General features: G+C 39.6%; 1 protein-coding gene across 1 annotated transcript in view; it reads left to right on the forward strand.

Moving 5' to 3' along the window:
- Window positions 1–21,466, forward strand: part of LOC145979614 (PCNA-interacting partner-like) — a 119,969-nt gene that overhangs the window by 67,140 nt on the left and 31,363 nt on the right. The window contains exon 7 of the mRNA XM_083112580.1: window positions 6,042–6,174. Within this exon, the coding sequence (XP_082968706.1) occupies window positions 6,042–6,174 (133 nt within the window). The remainder of the gene's footprint in view (window positions 1–6,041; window positions 6,175–21,466) is intronic.

Genomic DNA, 21,466 nt, shown 5'->3' on the forward strand with positions numbered 1-21,466 from the left:
GGCACGAAAGCAAAGTACAATAATAAATCAACATATTTTGTTCTTAAAAAATGAGGAATATCACTGAAATCCAGAGAGATATGAAATGGTCACGGACACGAACTGGCACAGGTCATATGACCTAGAAATTAAAATACTAGTTTAAAAGCACTACGAAGGTATCATTTCATATATTTAGCAGAAAACTGTGCTAAAATAAAAACGTGAATTGTGGGAAAAATAACACATACCAAAAAAAAAAAGAAACTGAAAAATAAAGGTCCCTATTTGTAAGTGACAGAACCTGTAACAAATCAAATGACGAGCTTCCTTGTGTAAGTTGTGCTTCTTCAGTTGCCCTATTGAATGAGCCTAGTTGAGAGATGTTTAATATTTGTTCCAGATCCCCTGATGTAGCTGCAGAAGCTGATGGTGTGGACATGAAGCCCCTAAAGGAAAGGATTATGGCTGATTCTATGGAAACTCCTAAGTTAAGGTAAACAAACAAATTATTTGTGTAAATGCTATTTATTCAGCCTTAACAGTGGAACCCGGATTGTACGTTCCTGGATTTTACATTCCCCTTATTATAGATTCATTCTTCATGGTCACAGCCCAGCAAATTGTTATAAAATGTTTAAAATGTTCCTTGATTGTACACATGGGGTGTAATGGGTGATCCTTTCTGAAGCCACCCAAATGCCAACCTCACTTCCACATAGTACACCCTAGACTGGAATTGCATACTAACGAGGTGCTGGCATCTTGTTATCTTGTTGTGGGACTTGTGTTGTGTGCTGCTCCATTCGTTGTCATGTTCACAATTAGGCAAAAGTTGCAGAAACACAGAGTAAAATAAAACAATCAATTTTACATTTCCCAATTTTTTTTTTCACCTTAATCCCCTGAAAAATGTAAAATTGATGTTCGACTGCATTCAAAATAAAGCCATCTGTAATATAATAAATTGTAATGGCTTTATTCATATACTTTCTACTCCTAATTGCACTCAATAATTGTGCACGGTTAAATTGACTCCTTCCCTGGACCTTGCCATGGTGAGGGGAACACCCTTACCCACCTGTATCTCACCTCTTGCATCATAAGAGGAAACTACTATCCATGTCAAAAATACTGAGCTCTTGTTTGCGTAGTTGTAAAATTGTACTCAGCGGAAGGAAAGAAAATCAAATATATCTCACGTGAAAGCTTCAAGTCTCTATTTTTTAGGGATGGACCGATATGAAATTTTGGCTGATACCGATAAAGTACAGATATAAAATTTACCGATGCCGATAACTGATATTTTACCGATCCGATATAAAATTAGAAATGGTCCTTGAAGAACCTGAAATGTTCATTGATCTTCTTAATAAATGTGTGTTTCGTGGTGACTGCAGTGCAAAAGAAGTTGAATATTTAGACATTTACTTTTTTTAGAAAGAAGGGCATGGAGATTATCCATAAAAACAACAAAATGGCAGAATTTTGCATTAAATTATCAGATATTTATCGATATATTGGATCAGTAAAATAATCGGTAATTTTACCGATAAACCGATACACCGATATGCCCATATCGGCCGATACCAATAGAGTACTGATTAATCGGTCCCATCCCTACTATTTTTTAATAAGCTTTATCTCGAAAATTATAAGCTCAGTTGTTGGGTCAACTCACTACCATGTGAGACACCTGGGTTCGATTCCCGCCAGGGGAGAACCAGGATTTTATCCACCTGTTCAAGCGGCTCCGGTGCCCACCCATCATCATAAGTGGATACCTGGAGGAAACTCTGGGGGGTAATTCCAACCAGAGGCATGGTGCTGATCCACCTTCAGCTGTGATGAAGAAAGTGTGGGGGGATCCTAACTCCACACCCCTGTACACCTTCATGGCATGGTGCAAAGCACAGAGGAGCACTTTACTTTATCTACAAATTTTTCTTAACTCCATTTTCTTATGATGAAAATTTCACTAAAAAGTGTAGGTCTGTTCCATTTTGCAATAAAGGGGTAACTCAACACCCTACAGTCCATAATCAACTGTAGATACAGGGTGGCAACGAACCTACTGACACATTTCAAATTTTGAATACTGTGCTGGCACGATAGTTTGCCATTTCAATAGTCAGTTAGAAGTGGCCGCGGTGGCTCAGTTGGTAACGCGTCTGACTACCATGCTAAAGGTCCCGGGTTCGATCCCCGGCCGGTTCAAATCCGGGAACTTTTCTAACGTTGGAAGCAGCCCCGGCGCCCACCCAGTGTCGAATAACATGGGTACCTGGGGGAAACCCTGGGGGGAAAGGCGGTCAGGGGCGTGATGCTGATCACATCACCCCCACTCACGACCGGATCAAGAAAGTGTGGGGCGTTACCCCCACACCCCCTATACACCTTCATGGCGTTGTGCTATGCAGAGGGGAGAACTTTAGTGTTAGGGGAGTGTTAGAAAATGCAACAATGTGTTACATGTGTTCGTAGTTATTATGAAACTATGTCTGTGACAGGAGTGCAGTGTGTCTTTAGATGACAGTTCAATGTTGGTTGGTGGCTATGGACATGTACCATCTCGGAATTCCATATTGGCTTGGATGAAGAAATTTGAAGAAACATATCATGACTATTAAAAACCAAATCAAGCCATTGTTGACGAAGCTTGTGCTATTGATGAGGACCTATGGAGGAGCGTCTACAGCAACTTCCAGACATGCTTGATGTAAACAGAGGCCATCTTTCTGTTGTGGTTTTCAAAAGAATAAGCTTGTAATATGTAATAAATAGCATACTTGGATGCATTTGTAGATGGTTTCGCGTATTTTTCCCTGTATTATCTTGTAACGGTTGGTTGCGCACGTAAAAAGGCAATCAAAATTTAAAGGAAGACGCGTCAAAGGTCCGGGACCAATTTTATGTACGTACGCAGAAAAAAACAAATGAACCAACCAGTTACAAAAGTCACGGTTTTATGAGGTTAATGACAAGTGTTTAGCACTGTCGCCTCAGTCTCTTAAGAGAACCAGAAATTAATGTAGGGTACAACCCGAATGTACGGGCAATATAAAACATGCAAGTCAAAATACATTCAAGAATTACTCAAGAAACCAACCTTAACAAACAAGTAATTACGGCCCGTAGTCCATCTCCCAATAGTTGGTTGCAATTTGATTCTATCAGTTTACAAATAAAAAAAAGGGAACGCTTTTCTTTTGTATTGGCAAAAAGGACAAAATATACAGCAAGGATTTTGTTTAAGACTCTTAGTCAGAATTTATTATGCTAATCCTCCACGAAGATCGATTAGCATGCCAATCAACAAAAATATGTACATTACACAAATCTTAACATTCCATCCCATTCAACAGTCACATAAACTTCAAAAAATGATTCAACAATTATTTTTGGTCAAATTGATTTTCGTACATTAAACCGTAATGGAACAAGCACTATCATCATAAGCGCATAGGCATCCACAACATAGAAATCTTACAAAAGTTAATCTTTTTTACTGTACATTAATCCAACACATCCTCACATTCTTTGAGGCCGATTCCCCCCTTTTACTTTTGGTGCTCCCTACTTATTTTTATCTGCCCATGTGCCAAACAAGATTTACTTTTTTTTGTATTCTTCCCTCCCTGAAATCATTTGCCAAAGTCCGACTAGGATATGTCTTGCTTATGCAAATTCAAGGTTGAACGCCGCTTTTGCCTTCCACAACATTCGTCGTGACGAATATTCGTTCGATCAGTAACATATCATTATTTGACTCCCAGTTCGAGTTACCAAGCATTTGTAACTTCTTCCTTGCAATATTTAAACTCACAACTTGGTTCAAAAGACACGCGTGTCCCGCACGCTTAACTTTTCACAATACGTAAAATGGGGATGTTGAAACAGTACATACCTCAATAACCAAATAACTCGTCCTCGCCGATCAATCGAACTTCAGCAGTACACAATCAAATATGGATTTGGCGATCCTCTCGTGTAGGCTTCATGCTCGAATATAGTCCAGTGTGATACCACTCCATCTTCCTTCTCGGTCAGCTCTCGTCAGTGGCTCCATTGTCCTAGCGAAGAATCGTACACTGAAGAATAAGTCACCTGGGTCGTCAATGGTCAAACGAAACTTCCTTCTCAACCACGTTCACTTCTTCTCGTCAAAAAAAAACGTAGTTCTTCCATGCGTTTACTCCAGTCGATACAGAAAAATGAAGGAGTTCCATAGTAGTCCGAGTACGAAACAGAATGAGAGTCCAATACTACTGCACGCGATCTTCGGTAGATTGATAAGTCTCGACCAGCGAGTCGTTCCTGCTCTCTGTACACGCGTCGTGGCTCCCACCTCCTTTCGAGACTCGCTGACTGGTATGTGAGTGCCAGCTGGGTTGGGACGGAACACTGTCGAGCTTCCACGCTCGTAATCGCAGCCCTGGGAGAGGCCAGTGGAGACCTCTAGCGGTTACTCGCTCAACCAAATAAATAACAACACAGACGCAAAGCATACGACGATGTAAGGAGGAAATGTGAGGCTTTTCTACGCGGACGTTAACGTAATACCTTTTATTACGATCTGCGCAGAAAAACGTCACAATCTGCGACAATTTGAAATGTGCCAGTCTGCTCTGTGCCACCCTGTATTATATCAAGATTTTGCACACTTGAAGTTGGATTATTTTTACACCTGTCTGGATGCAGATCTTTACTAGGGAAATGTGCAAACTTGAAATGCATAATTTAAATTATAGAAACCATTTACATAACAAATCCAGAAATTTGACATTTTTATCTCAAGTATGACCAGTGATATTAGATATTATTTAGCACTCCTAATATGGTAAATGCGTGCATTTAACGTATGATGGGATGCAGCTAATCTCAGACTGCGTGGGCTGCCACCACAGTGTTGCCGCCTCGCTACATGGCTTGCGGGATTCTTGGAGGTACTTTCTGTTAGTCCAATCCAATCCAAGGTAGGCAGTGTAATATTATGAATAAACAATTTGTCATATTATGTATGAAAGCCATTTTCTTTGTGTACTGTAGTTGTTACATTTTCTAGCTTTTATCCAATCTTTACATAAATGTAATTTTCTCAGTTCTCTGTGTTATGTCGCTCATTTAAACAGTAAGTGCAACGATGAGCATGATTTGATGAAGTCGATGAAAGATCTTACCAAACATTCACACCCATGGTTTCTGTTTTCGCAGTCTCCTTTCTCTGCAAAAATAACGTGCCTACAATGTACAGCAACTTTATAACAAAGGAAAGCAGGGAAAATAAAGTGTACATAAGGGTTGTTGTGAATGTGTGCGAGTTCAGGCAATAATTCACGGCAGGAACATGGGAGTAATAGAGACAATTACGGCACTACTCAATTACAGTATCTCAACAATGCTTCCCTCCACATAACAATTTGCTTAGTAACCAAAACTTTCGGCTCACTCTCCATGTCAAAGCTGTTGGCTAGACGCAGAGTTTAAAGGGCTGTTGCTGGCGTGTGGCAACAAAGTGCATTTACTCCACATGAATTTGTAGGAACAAGGTGAAAGACACATGAGCTAGTTGCCAAGAACAACAATTCTGTCTGTTGTTTTCAATTTGTACAACATGAAAAGAGAAGATATGGAAATTTGATTTGTATTTATCCTTGTTCATCATTATGTCACCATTGGTCAGACCATTACTAACATTGCAACATTGTAATTAATCACTAATTCTGATTGTTCCATAAATGATAGGTACATTGGACATGACAGACATATTTCAACATAAACAAACTTCAATTACAAAAAAAAATCATATTTTTACAACAGTATATAAGATTTTAAGAAAAATTAAATTTTTAGAAACATTTTTCTTTGAATAGAGGATGCACAGAGTTAAAATAAATTGCATGTCGCATTGTCTTACATATCTCTAATGAGGTATAATTGACTTTTCCTCCCATGGAGTGCAGTTTTACAGTCATGTAAACAGAGGACTCGATAATTTTCACATGGATAGTAACGTATTTGAACTGTGATAAATGAAACGTGACACAGTTGTCTGTTCACAGGTACAAGTCCTGCATGTCCTGGGCTCCAGAAACTCGGATGTTCAAGAAAGAGGAATCGCCTGTTGCTGCCGTAAGTTACCACAATCCCCCTCGAAGTCCAGTGAGAGATAAGGAGAACTTGATCATTCTGAAGGTAAGCACTTTCAGATTATTTTCAGATGTCTTTCTGGAAATATTACACACACACAATAGATTTTAACTTTATGCATTTCTGTTACCTGTACTTGGATTTTCTCAAATGCCCATTATTCAATAGATATTAATTCGTATTTTATTACAAATTAACAACCACCACACTGAAACTACTACTCTTTAGAAATAGTCAAATAAAATTTGCTCTTTCCTTCCATATATATTACACATTTTAGCAGCACATAACATTTTGCTTGTTTGAGTAAAAACATCTGTCCGTCTTTAAGTTTCTCATGTTACCAGTTTAATTCAATGTATTACTAGGCCAGTTCTGATTAATTTCTTGGGTTGAGATCAAGGTGGATAGATTTACATGATTTAAATCAGGTGATTTTTTTTTTTAAAAACATCACTTTAAATGAATGATTAATAGATTTTGTTTTTGACGAAAACAAGAAATGTGAAATAACACATTGTAATGTTAATTTTCATGTTTCTGAAAGGTGTGAGGTGCATTTTCCTACCCTGTTTATTCACGAAATGATGCAAAATAGATTCCTAAACCCGAAATTTAGAGTTTATTTACGGACGCGACCCTATCTGAAGTTTGAATTATCCTATGAGTTATGCAATTCATGGAAAATTGATTGATTCTGCTGTAAATATTTGAGAAGCAAAAATGGGCCCCTTTATACAGGAATAAACTTATTACTCTGGTAACTACATAAATGTGCTATTAGAAGGGATATGTTTATTTTGTGTAATAAATTTGGTTTTTAAATCAAATTTAGGATTATAGTCACAATTTTAAAACCAAATTGTCATTTTATATTCTGCTTTTGATCCGAATTTTCACCTCTATAACAACAAAATTTTGATGGGGTGAAGTTCATACGAAAGGAAATGTAATATATAAACTATAAGGACACTTAATTAAAATTTATCTTTATTTAAAATCAATTTTTATAGGCAAATATAGCAAACATTTGTGTAGAAAATTTTACAAAATACTAATCATGTTAAACCATAAATACTGTCAATATCAATATACTGTAAATAAACATGACAGCTTATATTTTGCAAACTATCATTAAAAAAATTATCAAAATTCTGCTATAAATATTTAAGTTTAATTATAGAGTACATCCAAAATGTTTTATTTTCACTGGTAGAAAAGTTACTGAAATTATTATAGTTTCATTAACACACTCAACAAACATTTCCATAGTACAGGTTCATATATCTGTGTGTATGGTGCCAAAAACCACTAAAGCAATTTTAAGCATTCTTTTTTTTTTAAAAAAAAGAAAAAAAGAAATCTGACAAATAAAAAAGGTCATCAAAAATTATTTTTTAAATACAAATAAATCATGAATTTTTTATCCACCCTGGTAGAGATTCTGTGGAAACAGGGTTGCTATGCGACTGGAAAACCTGGAAAACAGGGAAAAGTCAGGGAATTTGGTTGGTCAAGGAAAAGTCAGGGAATTTTGCATATTTTCTGGAATTTACGCGCATTTTGGAGTTTGCAGGAGAACCAGTTACAAAATGAATGAACGGTTCATTTCCACTTTGGAATTCGGTTCTTGTGATTCCAGTCCCCCCAAAAGATTCAGTTCAGAAACTTGTTCCTCTCATCATTATGACTTCTAGTCTGTTACGTACAAAATTATGGATCCTTCGCATTTGAATTCTATATTTATTCACTCTCGGGATCTAGGTTCTTGGATACGTTCATTTCGCGACTCGTTCTTGTGAACCTGTTCAAGACCGGAATTTGGAGAGGCATGAGATTTTTCCTTAGAGAACAAGCTTCTCAAGACGAAACCTACGCACCAGCCATCCTCGGAATTTCTTGCGGAAAGAATGTTGCTTTAGCTTTGTGTGTGGTGAGGAAATTTTCTTTCTTCAAGAACACACCCGTTCTCTTTTGATACGTGAAGCGGAGCAGGTTGGTGTTCGGACAGTTCATTGATTTTGGATCTGCAATAAAGCTTGAAGAGCAGAATTTCACGTAACTGGCTGTGGTTGACGTCACACTGGAGTAAAAACAAAGGGACTCACTACTTCGTTCTCCCCGTATAACCATTCTGTGAATTTGAGTCCTTCGTTTGCGACCCGTTCAGAAGCAACGTGATCAACTAGTTCATTCGCTCGTTGTCGTAGTTTTTACATTGCAGAGATGTGTTACACCCAAGAAATTAGTGATTTTATGCAGTATCAGTGACGTCATTATTCGAATATGCACCTTTTTGTGCATGTAGAACGAATTTTTTTTTTAAAAAAACTGGTGCAAAATAGAGGAATTAAACGTACGCTGGTCACACATCGTTGTTAAGTTAGGAATGTTGGTTTCATGCCGATAGTAATTTTACGTATTGTTTGCGTGTAGAATGAAATTATGCTGAAAAGTGGTGAAAATGAGCCCAAGTTCCTTTTGTTTTATTATTACGATTTCATCATGCTACAAATGCAACTTTTACAAGGTTCGATTTCGATTTATGTCTGTTAACACATACTGCAGAGTTTTAGTGATTACTTAAGATTTTGTGAATATATGCTTTTCTGGTTACGTTAGGAATGTCAGGTTTGGTTGTCTTAGAATTAAAATAAAGAACCTGAACGCACTCTACTAAGGTTCCGATTTATTTCTACATTCATTCCCACTAGTTTACGATACTTACTGTCGCTTGTCAACCGGTGATTACCTTGTCCGTGGGAAGCATGTATGATTGAATAAGGTCATTTTGAAGTTTTTTTTTTTTTCAACATAAACAACTTTTTTCGAATCCAAATAGTGCTCATTATTTTAAGGAAGGTTCAAATTTCGTGTCACAATGATTGCCAAAATTCTATGATAATTAGTCTTCCTGGTAGGAATTTTTTTTAAAAAAAATATAAAACATTCGGAACTGTTACCTTTTAAAAGACAGATTTTGATGTTTTCCATAATATAAAATTGGTTCCAGCATGTGGAAAACTCAAATAATGGAGATATTTGATTCCAAAGTATGGCCTGCGGGGTCACCGGCCCCATTCAACTTCTGAATTTCCGTAATATGTACTATTTTCATTAATTAAAAATTATAATCATTAAACTTATTGCATATTTTCTAAAGGTACATGACCTAATTTTCTGTTGTTTCTCATTTGTATTGATATAGGCTAATTGAGGTTGTATACAGGTTACATTGTAAAGCTTTAATATATGCCACATTTTTTTATTGATATTTTTACACCATCTTAATTGTAATGACTTAGTGAAAATGGGGAAGTGCAATAGTTATTTATTTTTTCATTGAATAGCATTATATTAATCACTTGGTAAATTTTCAGCTAATAACTGTGTATATTCATATAATAATTAACGTGCCTGCATATTTAATTGAAAAACATGAGGTTCAAAAGCAAAAATCATGACGACAAACATGTCTGGAAAAATTTTTTATTTTTGGTCTGGAAAACCTGGAAAAGTCAGGGAATTTCATAATCAAAAAATCGTAGCTACCCTGGGAAAGGACACGGTAAGCCTTATTGATAGGACTTCCTCCTTTTCATTGGTATTTTATGAATATAAATAATTTTTAAGATTTAGCTGTTGTGCTAAAATATTAAAAATAACCTGTAAAACTTAAAGTATTTCTTCAGCATGACAAAAATTCTGTAAATAAAAGATAAAGTGCTCCCCTGTGCATAGCACCATGCCATGAAGGTGCATAGGGGGTGTGGAGGTAATGCCCCACACTTTCTTGATCCGGTCGTGAGTAGGGGTGATATGATCAGCATCACGCCCCTGACTGCCTTTATCCCCCAGGGTTTCCCCCAGGTACCCATGTTATTCGATGCTGGGTGGGTGCCAGGGCCGCTTCCAACATTAGAAAGGTTCCCGGATTTGAACCGGCCGTGGATCGAACCCGGGACCTTTATCATGGTAGTCAGACGCGTTACCGACTGAGCCACCACGGCCACTATTGTAAATTCTGTAATTCTGTAAATAAAAGGGAGAGGAAATATGTGATGTAAGGTTAAGAGGCAGACTATAACACACACATATAAAGCACTGAAGCAAGAGAAGTCCTCTCCTGTTTTGTCCTTGTGGAATTCCATGTCTGCTAGATGAATTGTAATCAAGACATATTTTTTGCCGACCTCCATGGCAGAGTGGTTGCCACAGCATGTTATGACACTGTTCGAATCCTGGCCTGTACTGGGTGTTCTTTGTGAGTGCCATCACATCCTTACCATCATTATTAGCCAAGTGGCAAAAAAGTGACACTAAATAGCAATAATCAAATTAAATCTAGCCATTTTGTTTTATATTGTAAGATCTATCCTATGTTTCATTGTTTTTAAGGGTTTTGTTGCTGTTTGATATGTTAAGTGAAAATAACCAAACAAATAATAAACCATTAATGGTTTTCTTTCATTTTTCATATTTTCTGTACATGTTTCTTAAGTGGGCCTCCCCTGTGGTGCAGTGGTAGCGTCGTAGCCTTGTAATCAAGGTGTCCCGGGTTCGATTTCCAGTGAAGGCACATAGTGAACCCAGTTTAAACTGTATGTCCAGTCCCGATTAGCCATACTGTGCATAAAGTGGACTTACAACACCAACTCAATCTAACTAACTAACTAACTCCCTAGCCTTCTTAAACCCGAAGGTTCATGGCTGCAGCAACACAGGCCTTCCATCTGTCCCTATCTTGAGCAAGTTCTATATACTCTTTTCCATCCCTACCTATTTCCCTTAGATCCATCTCAACGTTGTCCCTCCATCTTCGTCTTGGCCTTCCTACAGGTCTCTTACCATCAGGTTTCCCAACAAGAATCCTGTAAACTCCTCTTTCCTCTCCCATTCGTGCCACATGGCCTGCCCACCTAAGTCTTCTTGATTTAATTATTCTAATAATATTTGGACATGAATACAAATTATGTAGTTCTAAATTATGTAACCTTCTCCACTCACCTGTCTCCTCATCCCTTTTAGGTCCAAAGATTTTCCTAAGAATCTTATTTTCAAATACTCTCAATTTATGTTCCTCTTTCAATGTAAGGGACCAAGTTTCACACCCATATAATACTACAGGCAAAATTACTGTTTTGTATATTTTAACTTTTAGTTTCTTAGATATTAAACGAGAAGACAAAAGTTTATGAAGAGAGAAGTAACATGCATTTCCTGAATTAAGCCTACTTTTTATTTCCTCTTCAATATAATTTTCATTTGTTAATATTACTCCTAAGTATTTGAATTTGGAAACTGGTTCAAACGAGTTGTTATCAATAATTAGATTTTGATTATTACCTAGCACTTGGTTTCGGCCTGTAAGCATATATTTAGTTTTCTCTTTGTTAACTTCCAAACCTATTTCTTTAGCAGTTTTGAAAAATATTTTAGCATTATTCTTAATTGTATTCATATCATCCCCCAGTAAGTCTACATCATCTGCATATGCTAACAACTGAGTCACACCATTTAATTTTAGTCCTTCTTTAGTTTCTTTTACCTTTCTAACAGTATATTCTAAGGCAAAATTAAAGAGCAATGGAGATAATGCATCTCCTTGTTTTAACCCATCATGAATTGTAAATTTGTCAGACATTTTATACCCACACGAATTTTACTTTCTGTTTCACTGGTGCATATTTTTATCATACTAACAAGCTTCTTAGGTATTCCAAACTCTACTAATATATTATATAATTTATCTCTTTTGACTGAATCATATGCTTTTTTGAAATCAATGAATAGCTGATGGACATTTTGATTATATTCCCACTTTTTTTCAAGTGTCTGTCTGATGTGAAAAATTTGATCTGTAGTTGATCTGTTACGTTTAAATCCACATTGATAATCACCTATAATTTCATTAGCATATGGTGTTAGTCTTGTTAAAAGAATGTTAGACAATATTTTGTATGTTGTTGAGAGTAGAGAAATTCCACGGTAATTATTGCAGTTCATTTTATCACCTTTTTTAAACACAGGAACAATTATGGATTCTTTCCACTGTTGAGGGATTTCTTCTTTATTCCATATTAAACAAATTAATTTATGAATTTGACATATTAATGAATTTCCACCATATTTAATTAACTCAGCTGGTATTAAATCAATGCCAGGTGCTTTGTTATTCTTTAGCCTTTTAATAGCATCTTTAACTTCAGTCAAGTTAGGTTCTGGAACTAAAGGTTCGGCTGTGTGGACTTCATTTACTTCTGATTTATCTCCTACATGGACATTTAAAAGGTCATTAAAGTAGTTCTTCCATCTATTTAGAATATCGCTTGGGTCAGCTAGAAAATCACCGTCTTTATCTTTTATCAAGTTTACTTTAGGTTGCCACCCCTTTCTAAATTCATTTACACCTTTATATAAATCTCTCATATTTTTATTTTTGCTGTTTGTTTCAATTTCGTTAATTTTGCTTTTCAAGTAATCTCTTTTTTTACTTCTAAACATGCGGTTAACTTCTCGCTTTATTCTATTATAATTGTTTAGATTTGTATCAGAGTTATTTAACCACCTAAGTCTAGCCTGATTTAAAAAAAGGTAAAGTGCTCCCCTGTGCTTAGCACCACGCCATGAAGGCGTATAGGGGGTGTGGGGGTAACGCCCCACACTTTCTGGATCCGGTCGTGAGTGGGGGTGATGTGATCAGCATCACGCCCCTGACCGCCTTTACCCCCCAGGGTTTTCCCCAGGTACCCATGTTATTCGACGCTGGGTGGGCGCCGGGGCCGCTTCCATCGTTAGAAAAGTTCCCGGATAAGATTTCTAGCCTGATTTCTTATTTCTATTAGATTATGACATTCATTATCAAACCATGGCTTACTTTTTCTCGGTTTATGGTATCCTATACTTTCTTTAGCTGCTGATTCTATTGCATTACGTATGTGCTCCCAATTCTTATTTACGTCTGTTTCATTTATATTTTCATCATCATTTAAATCCTGCAAAACATCAAATCTATTTGACAGTTTAATTTGGTAATCTTTCTTAATTCTTTCATCAGTAAACTTTCCTGTATCAAATTTTATAACTTTTAGATTTTGTTGCTTATGATTTATCACTGAGAGTCTTTCTCTTAATTTAGCAATTACTAAATAATGGTCACTGGTACAGTCAGCACCTCTATGTGTACGAACGTCAATTATACTAGTATGCCTTCTCTTATCAATGAGAATATGATCTATCTGATTATGAGTTTTACCATCTGGAGAAGACCAGGTATATTTATGGATATCTTTATGTTTAAAAGTGGTACTTTTCACAATTAAATTCTTTGAGTTTGCAAAAGTAATCAATCTTATACCATTATCATTACTTAATTCATGAAGACTTTCTTTACCAATCGTGGGTTTAAATGTCTCTTCTTTGCCAATCTGTGCATTACAGTCACCTAACAGAATTTTCATATCATACTGAGAAAATTTATCAAAGACCTGTTCTAACTCTGTATAAAAATCATCTTTAGTATTATCATCTTTATCTTCCGTTGGTGCATGTATGTTTATTAAAATAATTTTACACCACCTACCCTGTAAAACTGCATATGCTATCCTATCATTAATAAATTCTACTGTTTTAAGAGTCGAGATAATTCTATTATTTATGAAAAAGCCTGTTCCAAAATTATGATTTTCAGTACCACCATAGAAAAAAGTATAATTTTTAGTTTTACAATTCCCTTCTCCTGGCCACCTAACTTCCTGGACAGCTACTACATCTAATTTATACTTAACTATCTCATTAACTGTACACTGAAATGCCCCAGACCGGTAAAGGCTCAGAACATTCCAGGTGCCTAATTTAATATCCTTATTCCTAATGTAGATCTTATTCTTAGTCCAGGGACCTCCCAAAGTAGTCCCCACCCAGAGATCCGAACGGGGGACTATTTTACCTCCGGAATATTTTACCTTTGGAACATCCATGGCCTATATTGTTGTTTCTTGACATGTCTTTTTACAGTGCAGAGTTGTCAGCTCTACGCCTAACCCCCAATATGAATGGAGGAACTACTACACAAGATAAACACAAACACATTAGACAACACAATTACTACACAAGACGAACACAAACACATTAGACAGCACAACTACTACACAAGACTCATACAAACACATCACAACTATAACACAATATAAACACAAACACACCACATGTAATGTATATTCGGAGATATTCTTTTAAAGCTTTTGAATGCATAACAGACATGTGTGTTTAATCTTCAATTGTGCAAGGGTTGATCAAAAAGTAATTGGGCCAAATTTAGATTGAAATAATCACAACCAATTGTTCTTTGGCTTCAAATAAGTGAAGTAGATATGCGAGGGTTGCCCATGAGGTAAACTGGAGTACACGACAATTTCTTTGTAGTAGATTACAATTGACCTTTGCTTAGAGTGACCAGACGTCCTCTTTTGTCCGGACATGTCCTCATTTTTAGGTGTCTGTCCGGCGTCCGGGCGGATTTTTTAGAAATCGGTAAATGTCCTCCTTTTTGGAAACAATATAACAAAGACCATAGGAAATGTGCTGCCTAGAGAATGCTTCCACATGTAACGATCATCATTTAAGGCATATCATCAACACCAACTCAATCAATCAATGTTTTTCAAGCTCGTCATTAAATATATTCGCCAAGGGTTGTAAGGGAAGCGGGAGGAATGACGTCAGGGTGAGATTCCCTGAAGTCATTCCACCGGCTTGAGAAAGGTTCCTGGACATTCAGCGGTAAACGGTTGGAAGCATTTGCACGCTGGAAGCAAAGAAATGTATGCATCGAAATTGGTTTGGAAGAATATTGCGAAGAAATGTGTGTGTGTGTATATATGTATATACAGGGTGATTCTAAAGGTATAGTACAAACGAAAACCACAGATACCTCCCATGAAATAAGAGACGAAAGTTCCCCTTCCACTTTGCCGAGAGACGCCTCCGTGAGGAGCTAGACTACGCCGAAAACGTGTGAAAATGAACTTCACACCTCTGTACAGCCAGTACCAGTGAAGATAGAAAGGCAGAACAAACGAAGTCAAAAGGAACACCAAAGTCGCCCATCCGAAAAACACTAGGCGGCAGCTGCGCAACGCATGCGCATGGGGTTCCACAAAGGAAATAGGAGTGTCCCGCAAGACAAGTGAAGGGAAAGGGTAGCGATCGACAATGGTAGGGAGAAAAGAAGCTATGAAGCATGAAGTAACAATTGCACAGCGGGAAACAAACACCATGACTGAAGCAGTGCAGTCGAGAAAAGTAGTGCGGGGTTGCAGAACCACAGGAGGACGACGTAGGATGTAAAAACACACTGAGAATGCAAGCAAAGTGGTCCGTGACACTCGACAGGCAACAGACGCGTACATGGTTCGGGGCAGAAATGGCAGCGCTGGCGGTGCAGCGCAAGGGGAGTCCCCAAAACACAGTGGGGAGACACCGCAGCAAGAACAAAGCACGGTGCTGCAAAAGAGAAAGAGGACCGGACGGGAAATGGTACCTGCCAAGGAGACAACAAATGCGGGACAAGGGATTCCCCATAGCAGCACCGAGGGGATGTCACACAGAGGTCGTGCGCCAGCAGGACAAACACAGCAACTACGGGCACAGGAGGTTATTGCTAATGAAAGGTGCACGTACAGATAGGACCACGTACCCCGTACTGACGTTGTAACAAACGTCGTGATGGGGCCCAATCAGCCTCTTAGAAATGAAGCCGGAGGCACATCGGTGGGTGGGAGCGGGCGAAAGGCTGTTGGAGTGTCGTACGGACCCCACCACTCCGTACGGTGGACGACACTAATGGACGATATCGGAATGTTTCCATCCCGATCACCAGGTCCACCGTTCCCAGACCTGACGCGGCTGCTTGCTTCCGAGCGCAACCCCACCCGAACAACTCGAGTCCCTCCTCGACCACAGCCTTACGCTCCGAAACCAAGCGTGGCCTCACACCACCGCAGCCGCACACTGCCGCGTGGGTGTGAGACCGGACCGAGCAAGGCTGGACAGATAAACTGCATGGGACAACCGTGTAATGAAGCTACGTGGGGGTATGCACGTCTGTTCAACTGCTGGGTTACCCCACATTTTTGTACACAAACACCACACGATCGTACGTAGTGCTCCCCATCGGCTCGAGCAAGACGGACGAAGTACGTGTTGTGAGTGAATGGGGCAAGAATGAAGGACGCTACATGTGTTCCACGATGACAAGGCCCCAGAGTACATGGCCCCACCTGACGGCAGTGGTCAGGTAGTGAAGAGCACAGGCACGGGTGGCTCAGGAACGTCAGCTGATTGTACCACAGCGCCGTGCGGACGTGTGCGCTGATTGGAAGTGCAGCGTCAGGGAGCGTGTCAGTGAAAGAGCCGGTGCGGTGGTGGTGTGCTTGACGTACAACAATTGAGTACGTTGTTTCGAAGCCGTTGTGACCAGTGTGTGTGTGCCACCTGTGCACTGCAGTACAGTATTCCATAATTGGCACTATCCTCACCATACCATGGAACGCTACACATTTGTAGAACCGAGGGACATGCATTTTGTCTACGGCCTTGCAGATGGCAATGGCCGAGCAGTTGCACGCCTTTATCGCGGACGGTATCCGGAGAGGCGACAACCCGACAGCAGGTTGTTTTCGAACGTGCACCGTACACTTGGTAAATCGGGTGTGTTACGTGCAGGCCATCATGTCGGTCACCCAAGACATGTGCGCACCGCGGCGGTCGAGGAGGACGTACTTGCTCGCGTGGACGACACACCGTCCACTAGCACCCGTAGCATTGCACGTGCAGTGGGAGTATCACAGTCGACAGTGTGGCGTGTCCTTCATTATGATCTGCTGTATCCCTATCATCGACAGCGAGTCCACGCGTTGCAGGCTGGGGATTACCCACGACGTGTGGAATTCTGTCAAGGACTGTTGCAGTTTTGTACCGATGATCCCCGTTTTTTGCGCCATGTGCTTCTCACGGACGAGGCAACATTCATCCGTGAGGGCATCTTCAATTGCCGAAGCAGCCATGTGTGGGATTATGAAAATCCACATGCAGCAGTCGAGGTGCACCATCAGACCCAGTTTGCAGTGAATATCTGGGCAGGTATCATCGATGAACAGATTAATAGTCCATACCTGCTGCCACCACGTTTAAATGGCCGCCTCTATCACACCTTTCTTGCATCAGTCCTTCCAGAGCTGCTAGAAGATGTACCCCTCAACGTGCGACATCGTATGTGGTTTCAATTGGATGGAGCGCCTGCACATTTTGATGGCACAGTGCGAACCCTTTTGCACCGTACCTACCCACAGTGCTGGATCGGCAGAGAGGGCCCCGTCCCCTGGCCTGCCCGTTCGCCTGACCTCACACCAATGGATTTCTTCTTGTGGGGCCATGTGAAAACACTCGTCTACGAGACCCCGGTGCCTGACAAGGAAACATTGGTAGCGCGGATACTTGCAGCATCGGCCGAGGTGTGTACCAAGCCAGGGATTTTTGATAGGGTTCGCCAGAATTTCCTGTGACGCTGCAATGCCTGCATTGAATGTGGTGGTCGTCAATTTGAGCAACTTTTGTAACAACGTCAGTCCGGGGTACGACTACGTACTACGTACTATTCCTATCTGTAAGTGCACCTTTGCGTGGCAATAAACCTCCTGTGCCCGTAGTTGCTGTGTTTCTCCTGCTACCGCACGACCTCTGTGTGACATCCCCTCGGTGCTGCTACGGGGAATCCCTCGTCCCGCATTTGTTGTCTCCTTGACTGGTACCATTCCCCGTCGGGTCATCTTTCTCTTTTGTTGCACCATGCTTTGTTCTTGCTGTGGTGTCTCCCCACTGTGTTTGGGGACTCCCCACGCGCTGCATGTGTTTGTTTCCCGCTGTGCAATTGTTACTTCATGCTTCATTGCTTCTTTTGTCCCTACCGTTGTCGATCGCTACCCTTTCCCTTCACTTGTCTTGCGGGACACTCCTATTTCCTTTGTGGAACCCCATGCGCATGCATTGCGCAGCTGCCACCTAGTGTTTTTCGGATGGGCAACTTTGGTGTTCCTTTTGACTTCGTTTGTTCCGCCTTTCTATCTTCACTGGTATTGGCTGTACAGAGGTGTGAAGTTCATTTTCACACATTTTCGGCGTTGTCTAGCTCCTCACGGAAGCATCTCTCGGCAAAGTGGAAGGGGAACTTTCGTCTCTATTTCATGTGAGGTATCTGTGGTTTTCGTTTGTACTATTTTGCCTCTCTCAACAATTTAAATCCTCATTTGATTTAGACAGAAATTTGGCTAGAAAAGAGAGAGAGTTCGTAGTTCGCTTTCAGTTGCTCATTTCTGCCCAAAACTCGCAATAGTGTAAGTTGTATGATTACGCGACGTTTTTTCATGAAATCCATTTGTTCCAAAACATAATTTTGAACATTACATATCTGTACTCTTGTTTCTCATTAAACACTTTTCGAGAGTGAACAACATGCACTTTCCGATATGCAAGAAATCCTGATAACACGTGAAAAACATCACCTAGTTGGTTCACAACTACACTGTTGCCACATATACTTCTGGTTAGAATGGTCCTTCAGAAAGCCAAAACACCGGTAGATTTTCGTATCCCTCCAATACTGTAAATCACGGCTGCTAATGACAACATCTAAGTTACAAGGAAGTAGCCTCTCAAAACTTCCATGCATCCATCAATTTCCAGTAGGCATACAGAAGAAACTTGGCAACATCGCTTCCTCGTGGTAGTTTTCTCGAATCTTCACCTGTGACTTATAACACCATAAGGCATAGGAAAGAAACTGCAAACTTCCGTAAACTCCAGCCAGAATGTTCTTATACGTATCTCTTGTCAAAATTACAGGAACGTAATATTCTTTACACTTTGACGTTCACCCAAAATGGTCATCTTTCATATTTCTTCATCTAAAATCTGCACGGCTATGCACAGAAGTGCCATCGTTCTACGTGCATGTTCATTGAAAGAAGTCAAATGCACTTCGTAACAAAAATAGGAGTCCATTGTACTTCATGTCAGAAAATAACACCTTCATGCTGACCGTTGTAAACTTGTCTTTTCATTGTAGTTGGCCAAACTCGAGAAACTTCGTCGTCTAACTATCTTGTACACCTCACATCCACGTAATATGCAACCAAGTCCAGCAGGTTGATGACGACGAGAAGTTCAGCATGAAGTAGATCAAATTGCTGTGGTTGCCGATAGAAGGTCTAGTTCCTGGCAGGCATAAAGAACAACTGTTTCTGCGTTGTAGAGATAACGACAACATTTTTTTTTATCTTGCCAGACAAAACAAATCGACATCAGGCACAATACTGGCATCTAGCGTAATCAAGGTGAACCATTTACAAATAAAGGGGAATCATTGCGGCCTTACCAAGAACAGGGTGGGGGGGGACAACTGAATTGTGATGGGAAATCACGTAAATGTAATTTAAATATAGTTTGCTTCGTGATTTCCATCACAAGCTTGACCCAAACTTACACATTCCAAAGCCCAGATTAACATCACAGTTGGGTCTCCCTTGTTATAAGTTTTAGGTCAAGTTATGTTATGATAACAACTCGTTTGAAACAGTTTCCAAATTCAAATACTTAGGAGTAATATTAACAAATGGAAATTATATTAAAGAGGAAATAAAAAGTAGGCTTAATTCAGGAAATGCATGTTACTTCTCTCTTCATAAACTTTTGTCTTCTCGTTTAATATCTAAGAAACTAAAAGTTAAAATATACAAAACCGTAATTTTGCCTGTAGTATTATATGGGTGTGAAACTTGGTCCCTTATATTGAAAGAAGAACATACATTGAGAGTATTTGAAAATAAGATCCTTAGGATAATATTTGGACCTAAAAGGGATGAGGAGACAGGTGAGTGGAGAAGGTTACATAATTTAGAACTACATAATTTGTAAACTACATAATTTGTATTCATGTCCAGATATTATTAGAATGATTAAATCAAGAAGACTTAGTTGGGCAGGCCATGTGGCACGAATGGGAGAGGAAAGATGAGTTCACAGGATTCTTCTTGGGAAACCTGATGGTAAGAGACCTATAGGAAGGCCAAGACGAAGATGGAGGGACAACATTGAGATTGACCTAAATAAAATCGGTCGAGATGGAAAGGAGTATATAGATCTTGCTCAAGATAGGGACAGATGGAAGGCCGGTGTTGCTGCAGCCATGAACCTTTGGGTTTAAGAAGGCGAGAGAGTTAGTTAGTTAGTTATGTCCGATGTTTAGTTATATTTTTACCACACATCTTATATTTCACTTTGAAAGTACATGGTGACATGACCTTTAGCATGAAGCGTTTTTTATTTGGTTTATTTTACTTTGCTTTTCTGCTACATTTAACTAGTCACAAAGATGAGGATGAGTGATGATGAAATTGATGATACCGCTACCGCATGGGAATTTGTAATCTCACTGCCAAATATTCAGGATTTGGGGGCCTCCCCGACAACATAGTGGTAACATTGTCACCTTGTAATCAAGGAGTCCCAGGTGGAGGCACATTTCATAGTGGTTCGGATGCACTTTAAACTCTGTATGTCCGGTCCCAATTAGCCTTTCTGTGCCTAAAGTGGGCTTAAAAGAACAAGTCAATCAGGATTTGGGTCCCAGGTTGACCGGTTGGACATAGATGTTAACTCTGCCAGCATCATTTAATCGCTTGCTGTCTGAGTGAATGTGTATGCAAGCGCACACAGAAAGCAAGTTGATTTCAACTAGTGTAACTCGACACTACACAGGTAGATGGGATTACGTCCCCTTCTCACTGCAAAGTGTTCTCCATAATGCTTACTTTTTACGCCATCATGGCATGAGACTGTCTTATATACAAGGATCAGCTGAAAGTACACGCTTTAAAGAAAGGAGTCTAGGAACATTGGATGGAATAGGTAGGCTATCTCCCATTGGTAAATACTGCTGTCATCATTTGGAGGCCGTAACTAGAGTTTCGCTCCACCTGACGTAAGTCCAGTCCACTACAAGTGCCATAGTCTTTTACAGGGAAACTGTTGGCTTTGAGGACAAGGGCATCAAGTAAGGTCACACGGTAACCGTCGTAATTTATTAGGCCTGTAAATTTACAGTCTAAGGTACATCTTGCCCTTTGCATAAGTATTTACAGAATGGATACATCTTGCCCTTTGAATAAGTATTTACAGAATGGATATTTCATGCAAATGACAAATAAAATTGACCACTGACATGTGCGAATCCTGACGTCAAATGAAACCAGCGGATGCTCTAAGGGGAGAGCCGCCGTGC

This window comes from Lepisma saccharinum, chromosome 1, assembly GCF_977018435.1.
Source record: "Lepisma saccharinum chromosome 1, izLepSacc3.1, whole genome shotgun sequence".
In the NCBI taxonomy this organism is placed as follows: Eukaryota; Metazoa; Arthropoda; class Insecta; order Zygentoma; family Lepismatidae; genus Lepisma; species Lepisma saccharinum.